A 9715-nucleotide genomic window follows, 5' to 3' on the forward strand; every position below is an offset into this window, starting at 1 on the left:
CTTTTTAATTAAAATTTATATTAAAATACTTTTATTTACTAATTTACCATACATAATACTAAATCCCTAAATTTGGCTAAAATGTTTTGAAGAATTTGAAGTTTTTTTTCTTATCCTTAATTTTGTCTTTAATTTTTGGCAAATAGAATAAAAAAATTAATTAAAAGCTAGTAGTCACATTTCACCAATTTTTTTAAATTCAGATCATTCAAAATTTTCTCCCCTCTCCATTCTCCATTTTTCACGTGGTCATTATCCTTTTTTGATGCATATCTTCACTTTTTTATTCCGTGCATCCATGGGTCAACCACCAGCAGGCATACCCAAATAATTGCACAAATTATTGATCCATTTGTTAAGCTATCAATTTCAAATAACTGCATCACCAGCCAAGTGATAATGGTATAAATATTAGAAACTTGTGAGTTCAATTTTTAAGCCTTATTAATTGATAGTTCATAAACTATCACCTCCAATGGCTGAAAATACAACCACTCTGTTCCCAGAAAACCAAACATGTGTTGAGTCTGAAAACGAGTTTGCTTACGATGAAGCACATGAAAAACCTAGCCAAGGGAGCAAGGAATTGCTTCTTTCCCTTCCTAGAGAGAGAGGTTGGATTAGCCCATACATTTATCTCTACCAAGATTGCTGGTATACACCAGCTCGAGTCCAAGCCATATGCTCTTTTCAAAAGCACTTCCAAGCAAAAGATGGTGATATTATTATAGCTTCCTTACCAAAATCTGGTACTACTTGGCTGAAAGCCCTTATCTTTGCCATTGTGAATAGGAATCATTTCTCTCCCTCAAAATAATCATCCTTTGCTCATTTCCAATGCTCACGACCTTGTTCCTCACTTAGAATTCAACCTTTATGAAAGTAAACAGATTCCCAACCTCTCCAGCTTTCCTGAGCCAAGACTTTTTGGTACCCATGTTCCATTTCTTTCGTTGCCAGATTCGATTAAGAAGTCCAAATGCAAGATAATCTATATTTATCGCCACCCATTTGACCATTTTGTGTCCACTTGGTTTTTCTTCAACAAAATTATAACATCATCATTACCCAAACTATCCCGTGAGGAAGCCTTTGAGAGGTATTGCAAGGGGATTATCGAGTATGGTCCATTTTGGACGAATAATCTGGGTTATTGGGGAGAAAGCAAAGAGACACCAAACAAGTTTCTGTTTCTAAAGTATGAGGAATTGAAAGGAAACATCAAGTTCTACTTGGAAAGAATTGCTGAGTTCTTGAATTGCCCGTTTGACTTGGAGGAGGAAGAAAGTGGTGTTGTCGATAAAATTATTGAGCTGTGTGACTTTGAGAAGATGAAGGAATTGGAGGTAAACAAAATGGGAAAATTTATGCAGAGGCTTGATTACAAGGACTTCTTTAGGAAAGGTGAGGTAGGAGATTGGGTGAATCATTTTTGCCCTTGGATGGAAGACAAATTGTCCAAAGTGATGGAAGAGAAGTTTTCTGGTTCTGGTTTGTCCTTTTAATAGTTATCTTCATCCATTTAAACCATTTATGCATCATGTTTTCTTTCTCAAACTAGCTAATTAAGCTGGAATAAGAATATGTGTATCATCATATCATAACTATGGTATCGTGTTCCAAACATGCATCAGGATTAATGTTTTCGTACTCTCAATAATATTTTATAGATATCCAGTTTGCATATTGCATTCTCTTTTCAGAGTCGATTTCACATGAATAAATTGTGCGCGCGCGCGCGCACACATATATATTGGTAGGCACAAGTATCCCTTTATTGGAGGCAATCCTTTTTTTTGCTTTAATTTGATAATCAGATACACACCTTAAGTTGGCTTGGGTTAACTAGTGAGAAGAGAGAGATTTTATCAAAGGGTTGTTAATTAAAGTTGTATTCATATCATAAGTAAACCCTTAATTTTTTTTTCATATTAATTAGCTCTTAATTGTCTTGGCAAAGCTGAATTAAGATGAATTAAGCACATGCAATGAGAAATTATTATTATCTACTCCGTTAATCTCTAAGTGTCAGATTTGTTCAACTTCAAAATAACTCTATTGAAAATTTGAAGACAATTAAATTGCCATACTTGCCATAACTTCTATTTTTTTTTATCATATATTTCTAATTTCGTTTTATATTGACTTTTATCCAGAATATTCTAACCTATAGTTTTTTTTTTTTTTGTTACCAGAATTCTGAACTATAGTTTACTGACACACTTTAGATCATAGTTTAAATTATATACCATTATCTACAGTTAGTTATTTAAATGAGTTGATAATTTTCTGTATTCATTGAGTTCTTTTACTTTAGTACGTTCACGAGATGAATTTTTCAAAACTTATCAAATAAATAAAAATTACTTGTTTAAAGTGGTGATTCTAATTAGTAATTTTATATTTTAATAAGTTGTGATTTCATTTCAATTCTTTAATTCTTTAAAGAATTTCATTTTCATAGATATAAACTTTAAAATAAAGGTCATTAATAAATTTCTTGTTAAAAATATGTAAATTGAAAATTTTACATTTGAACTCTCCCTTTCATATTCTAGATGATGGCACCGATGAAGGAGCAAGGTCATTTAAAAATTAAAAGACTAGCAAAAGATTTAATAAAATTATGGCAATGAAATGAAATCCGAGATTTAATAAAATGCAACCACAAAAATGAAGGCCTTAGTTGTCCATCATAATGGCCATATAATGTGGCTTTAGTTTCTCAAAAATAAAATCTAATAGAAACAGATGTTGAGCGGAAGGGGCTCATCCTCCCTTAACCAAGTGTCGAGATTTCAATCCTCACCTTGGGAATGAAAAAGCTTTAAAATCCTGAGCCAACTGTCCCACCTATCGAGATGCCTACAAGCCAGCGAAGGGATTAGTCACCGGGTTTGCTGGTGGATACCCTAATATTTCATCAAAAAAAAAAAAAAAAGAAAGAAACAGATCTCTAGACAGCATAGATGAATAGAACCACAAAAATGAAGGCCACAAAAGGATGAGATTCAAAGAGACCAAACACTACCCCCTTTCTGTCTCGTCACTATTTTTCTGATAAAATATATCTCATTAAGTCTTTCCTATAAAACACTTGTAATATACGGGTTTGGATTAGTGATAAACAATTATACTTTTAGATGATTATCAGTTTTATAAGTGACACTAGCTAAAATTAATATTAGTTAATTGTACTTTCAATTTGAATATTTTTTGAATACTCTAACTTTTCTTGCATTTTGCCCTTATTACATGGACTTTTTATCTATTGTGAAAACATTTAAGTCTAAATCGTTAACTCGGTTAAGAATATTCTAAAAAGATATTTTTTAATTAAAATTCATATTAAAATACTTTTTAGTTACTAATTTACTCTTCATAATACTAAATCTCTAAATTTTGGCTAAAAGTTTTTGAAAAATTTAATTTTTTCCTTTTCCTTAATTTTTTTTTGCAAATAGTTATTTGTTTAATATTTTTCTCATACTGGGATAGAAAATTAAGTAATTTAGTTGATGCAGACATAAAAACCTTGAATGAAATTTTGATTAATTTTTTTAGTATAATTGACCAAATGCGTTATAAATGTTTCTAACAAAATTTTTATTTAAAAATTTAAATTATAAATTTAAATGATTTCTATAATTTCTCAAACTTTGATAATTTATATTATATGATAAAAATATTTATTCATTTTATTTCCTAGCCATTTAAAGAAACGGATAAATAAATTTCATTATATGTGATGAAGAATTAAAATTAGAAAAATTTTATAATATAATAAAAATTAACAAATTTTATTACATTTTAAAAATTTGAAAATAATGTATTAAAATTTTTTTGTTGTATCAAAAATTATTTTATTGATAAATAGCAATTTTAAATAATTTTTATGTTAATGACGGGTGTTTTTGGTGAAAAAAATTTTAAAAGTCAAACTTAACAATAATTAAGGATGAGATGGATGGAAATAAAATTTTAAAGAGTAAAATACTCTAACTACCCTCTATTTTACTTAAATTACAGAAATCTCCTTTAAATTTTGAAATATATATAAACATCCTTGAAATTGAAAAGGCATGTTATACAAACCTCCTTTGTATATTTAAAATTTTATTTCATTTATCTAACTGTTAGGTGACCGTTAAGTTTGAATTTTAAATTTCTCTTCTGACCAAAATACTCCTCCTCAACATAAAAATTATTTAAACATTTATATTTGCTAAAAAAAATATTTTTTGATACAACAAAACATAATTTAGTACATGGATTTTCAATTTTTAATATGCAATTAAATTTATCAATTTTGATTGTATTATAAAATTTTATCATTTTAATTTTACCGCATAACGAAACTTATTTATTTAGGTGTTTTGAAAATGGCTAGAAAATATTAAATAAATATTTTTTTCATCATATGAGAGACTATAAAAATCATTTAAATTTATAATTTAAAATTTTTAAATAAAAATTTTGTTAGAAACATTTATAACGTATTTAGCCTATTATATGTTTATTTAAAGAATTAATCAAATTTTCTTTCAAGATTTTTATGTCTATATTAACTAAATTAATTAATTTTCCATCCCAATATGACAAAAACAGTAAAAAAAACTATTTGTAAAATAAAAAATAAAAAAATAAGGAAGAGGAAAAGATTTTAAATTCTTCAAAACATCTTAGCCAAAATTTAGGATTTAGTATTATGAAGGGTAAATTAGTAAATTAAAAGCATTTTGATATGAATTTTAATTAAAAATGTATCTTCTTATAATATTCTTAACAGAGTTAATAATTTGGATTTAAGTGTATGTTTTTAAAATTGAGAAGAGGTCAGTATAATTAGAACAAAGTATAAGGGATGTTAGAGTATTTTGCTCAATCTTAAATATACAAGAGAAATTTTGTGCAATATATATTTTAATTTCAATAGAGGTTTATATACATTTTCAAAATAGATAAGATGTTTCTATAATTTAGGTAAAACAGAGGGGTGGTAGTGTATTTTAACTTTATAAAATTCATAGTGTTTTTCATAATTATGTATCTATAAAAGATTTTAATAAATGAAATCCACATAAAATATTTTCAAAGTCAGTTATAAAAAAAAAATCCAAACTGAAAGTACAAGTAGCATTACTTTTAGCCAATGTCACTTATAAAGCTCATGGTCATATAAAATTATAGTTGTTTATCACTAATCCAAACCCGCATATGACAAGTGTTTTATAAGAAAGACTTAATGAGATTTTTTTTTATCCAAAAAATAGTCACGAGACAGAAAGGGGGCAGTGTTTGGTCTCTTTGAATCATAACCTTTTGTGTAGTAGTGGGAATTAGGGTCCGCTATGCAGGGTTGAAATTTCAGAAATGAGACATTTTGTTAGGCCTGACCCTTAAGACTTAATGGGATATTTCTTCCAGAATTGCAACATACCATTTGTTCAATCTTCCTATAACAACATCATCTGCACAGAGCCCTCCAAGTCCTCTACAGCCCATCTTCCATTTTGAAACAACTCAGCAACATTCCAATTCTTCATGTCCTCAAGAATTTCAACAATCTGATCCAGGCTGCCATCAAAACCCTTAATCCATATATCTTTCCACAACGTCACATCAGACCCATTTCCTATTCTCCAAAACAAATCTTCTGTCAGCACATTCCTTCCATCCAGAATACTAGTCCACAACCAAGAAGCCCCACCACCAGTAGGTTCATTTCATTCCCATAGTTTTATTATTTCTCCTCCTGTCTTTTAATTTTTAACGACTGGTAAAATTTTTCCGACCACTTAACACTGCTAAACAAGTTAATGGAAAATAATAATTTCCAAGTTTTGAAATTATTATTTATGAATGCACCGAAAAAAAATATCATGAAGGTTCCATAGAACAAAAACGACCGGGAATTCATTAACTCTATCCGAAAATGAGATAAATTTTTAGTTTTGCTATGTTTAAAAACATAAAAGAAATAACACGCATTAAAAAAACGATATTATTTAAGAAACTACAATAATTAGAAAAATCGCACAAAAAAAAAGAATAAAACTACTAAATCCCAAATTAAAAATTTCTACAAACTGTGTTGTTGTTTACAAGTCAAATGTGGTCAAAACCTATTAAAGTGTAAGAACCAAACCTGATTTGAGATTTAGTAATTTCAAACTTCTTTTTTTGGGACTCTCCCTAAATACTTTCCGGTGACTTATAATAAGAACTCATATATCTTTCCTACAAATGTTTTATAAAAAGGATCGGCGGGAGTGTTTTTTATTGGAAATGGAAAGATAGTGAAGCACGATGAGGGGCAGCGTTAGGTTTCTTTGAATCTTATCCTTCTGGCCTTCGTTTTTGTGGTTCTCTTCATTTCTGCCATGCTGCCTAGAGATCTGGTTCTATTAGAAACATCAGGAGCGGAAAAATAAACCATATTATTGAGATATTTTGCATTCTGTGGCTATTGAATCAACTTTCTTACACACCAAAGCCACACTAACTTTCTTTTGAGTATATGTGTGTATTATGTTTTGTTGTGAATATACAGCGTGGGTGTGCTAAAGAAGGGTCCCTCTGATATGTCTGTTTCTTCCTGTCGGCAGATGCCATTTCTAGGCATGTCTCCTGCGCCACTGGGGCCTAAAACTATAGTTTGTCGAAAAACAAGTAATTGATCTTGAAGTCTTCAAGCGCTCCTTTCTCGCATAAAACTTTTCATTCTTCTGTCACGCTGTGTTTTTTGTAGAAAGAGTTCATTTAATCTTAGGGAGTACTATTTTCTAATTTACTGAAGGATTGAGAAATATCATTGTTCAATTCTAGTCCTTTGGCACCACTTGAACCATATGTTCATTATTTTTATTATAGGGGTTGCCGACATGTTTTGTGTGGTGCACTCAATCATACCGTGAAGAGTTTCTCCATACTCAAATTGTTGATGTCGTTATTTAATTTTATTACTGCAGGATGTTTTCAAACTCTGACATGGAAGCTTTGTTGAACAATTTGATTTGATTTTAGAAAATCCGAAAGACAAATTTTGAGATATATAAAGAAGTAACACATACAAGATGCTCCTGATGAACGACTTAATGACATGGTCGAGTGACTTAATGCTTCAGATGACCAGGTAATATGAGAAAATTTACTGCCCTTTAAAATATGCATGCATTTCATACAATTAATGGATACAAATTCATATAAAGACAATATTACAGCAACCCAGGGAAATCAAAACTAATGCATGTTCTCATCACTGCCAGAGAAAACATTATGGCGTTCATACGAATTTATAGCTTAATTAGTTGAATAGAATAATTAAAAGGATAAACCAGAGCCACCCAACTTATCTTCTATCACTTTGGACAATTTCTCTTGCATCCAAGGGCTGAAATGGTTCACCCAATCTCCTACTTCACCTTTCCTGAAGAAATTCTTGTACTCATACTTGTGGATAAATTTACCGTTCTTGTTAGCCTCCAATTCTTTCATCTTCTCAAAGCTACATAGCTCAATTATGCTTTCAATAACACCATTATTTTCTTCCTCTGAGTTGAATGGGAAACCCAAGAACTCAGCCATACTTTTCAAGTAGAAATTGATATCTCCTTTCAGATCTTCATACTTTAAAAACAAAACCTTTTTTGGCATCACTTTGCTTTCTTTCCAATAACTCAACATATGAGTCCAAAATGGACCACATTCATTGACTCCCTTGGAGTACCTCTCAAATGCTTCCTCACGAGATAACTTGGGCAATGATGGTGGGATAATTTTGTTGACGAAAAGCCAAAATGACACGAAATTATCAAATGGGTTACGACATATGTAGATTATCTTGCACTTGGATTTGGTAATAGAATCAGGCAATAAATGAAATGGAACATGCGTACTAAACATTCTTGGTTCAGACATGTCGGAGAGATCAGGAATTTGGTTGTTTGCATAGTAGTTAAACTCAAAGAAAGGCACAAGGTCATGAGCATTGGAAATGAGCAAAGGATGATTTTGTTGACACGACGAGAAACGGTTACGATTCACAATGGCAAAAGTAAGGGCTTTTAACCAAGTAGTACCAGATTTTGGTAAGGAAGCTATGATAATATCACTATCTTTTGCTTGGAAGTGCTGTTGAAAAGAAATTATGGCTTGAATTCGAGGTGAAGGGCACCAAATGTCTTGGTAGAGATAAAGGGATGGTAAGTCCCAACCCTTCTCTTGGGGGAGAGAAAGAAGCAGATCCTTACATTCTTGGCTAAGGCTTTCAGATTCTTCATCTTCAAGCTCAGCATCTGGATGGGATTTTGTGAAGCAAGTAGTAGAAGTTGCAGCCATTGGAACGCTGGTGCAACCAGTAATCACAGGCATTTGAATAGTTCGCTCACTGGTTGAATTCGTTAATTTATAGAGAGCTCGATCTTATTAGCCACTGATTTCTGCCATTATTGGTAGATAGTGTCATCTTGATTTTTCATATTAGATTATGTAGGGTCACTTAACCGTTGATAATTACAGACTCTAATTGAAATTGAGACTCGTCACATTCATTAGGACTCATACGGAGCAATAATGCATTTGAAAAAAAGACGAGGTTGTCTACGTGGAAAGTGAGGGAATAATCGAAATGTTGTGATTGTGACATCATAAATTTGGAAGATGTCATGTGGATAAAAATACGAATAGCATTGGTTGGTTCTACTTCACATTATTTCTATTTCTATCCTCAAAATCGGTTTGGATGTGATGAGATTTGAATCGTCCACAAATAATTTTAATGGTCAAAATTTAAATTTTCAGTCAATGGTTTTTAAATAATAAAATTATTTTTTGTAAAAAAATTATCTTTATTTCAGATGATGCACAAATTAAAATAATTTTTAAAAATAAAATAAAAAAATAATGTGGACTATTCAAATTAAATCTAAATACCTAGGTTCGAACTCAGTATATCCATACATCTACTCAAGTTACCTAAAGTGTCATTTTCAAAAAGGGTAAAGAAACATTCTACACCTGAACTATTTCTAGACGCGCACTCAACACGTTAAAATATTTAATGATACAATTTTAGCCCTAGTGTAATTATTTTTTCAATTTCTCCCCTCTATTAACGGTCTAACCAACGACATTTATTTTTGCTGTATAAGCAATTTATTTTTTTAAAAAAATAATGACACCTAAGCATCACAATGAGTTGATCAAACTCTTGCAATCTAGAAGTATTCTATCAAATACAAAGTTACAAGTAAATACTTACCAAAAAAAATTCTCATTCACACCTTAAAAATAAGTGAATAGGACAACTAGGTCTTTAAATAGGTAAAATTTCTAATTTAATTCATACCTTAAAATTTCTAACCCTACATGATCATAAGGATTAAAAATCAGGAAAAAACGTAAAAAAGACTGCCAAAATAATAAAAAATTGCACATAGGGACTAGTTTACAAAAATTATTGTCAAAACCCATACTAATATTTATGATGGGTCCCTATTTGTAATTTTTTTATTTTGGCCGTCTTTTTTTATGATTTTTCCTAAAAATTATTATAAAGATATAGAGGTAAGATGATGATGCTACCAAAAATTAATAGGTACTGCAAATATATGGGCCACAAAGTAGTTAATGATATATCAAGGTTGATCTTGCAGAAAACTCACTTAGTGATTAGGTATTGAATTTTCTTTTTCATTTAAGTTGAGCAAACACA

At 30.4% G+C, this 9715-nt stretch overlaps 1 protein-coding gene and 1 pseudogene across 1 annotated transcript; one reads left to right on the forward strand and one right to left on the reverse strand.

Moving 5' to 3' along the window:
* Window positions 1–475: 475 nt before the first annotated feature.
* LOC114712699 (cytosolic sulfotransferase 15-like) lies at window positions 476–1661 on the forward strand (annotated as a pseudogene).
* Window positions 1662–7238: 5577 nt separating this feature from the next.
* LOC114712700 (cytosolic sulfotransferase 14-like) lies at window positions 7239–8373 on the reverse strand. The gene has a single exon (XM_028897245.1). The coding sequence runs from the start codon at window positions 8371–8373 to the stop codon at window positions 7324–7326; it is 1050 nt and encodes a 349-aa protein (XP_028753078.1). The 3' UTR covers window positions 7239–7323.
* Between the last annotated feature and the right edge of the window lie 1342 nt (window positions 8374–9715).

This window comes from Neltuma alba, unplaced genomic scaffold (assembly GCF_004799145.2).
Source record: "Neltuma alba isolate B1F8T4 unplaced genomic scaffold, ASM479914v2 tig00011394_pilon, whole genome shotgun sequence".
In the NCBI taxonomy this organism is placed as follows: Eukaryota; Viridiplantae; Streptophyta; class Magnoliopsida; order Fabales; family Fabaceae; genus Neltuma; species Neltuma alba.

Coding starts and splice junctions, on each gene's coding strand:
- LOC114712700 (XM_028897245.1), bottom strand. CDS start 8,373: ATGCCTGTGATTACTGGTTGCACCAGCGTTCCAATGGCTGCAACTTCT.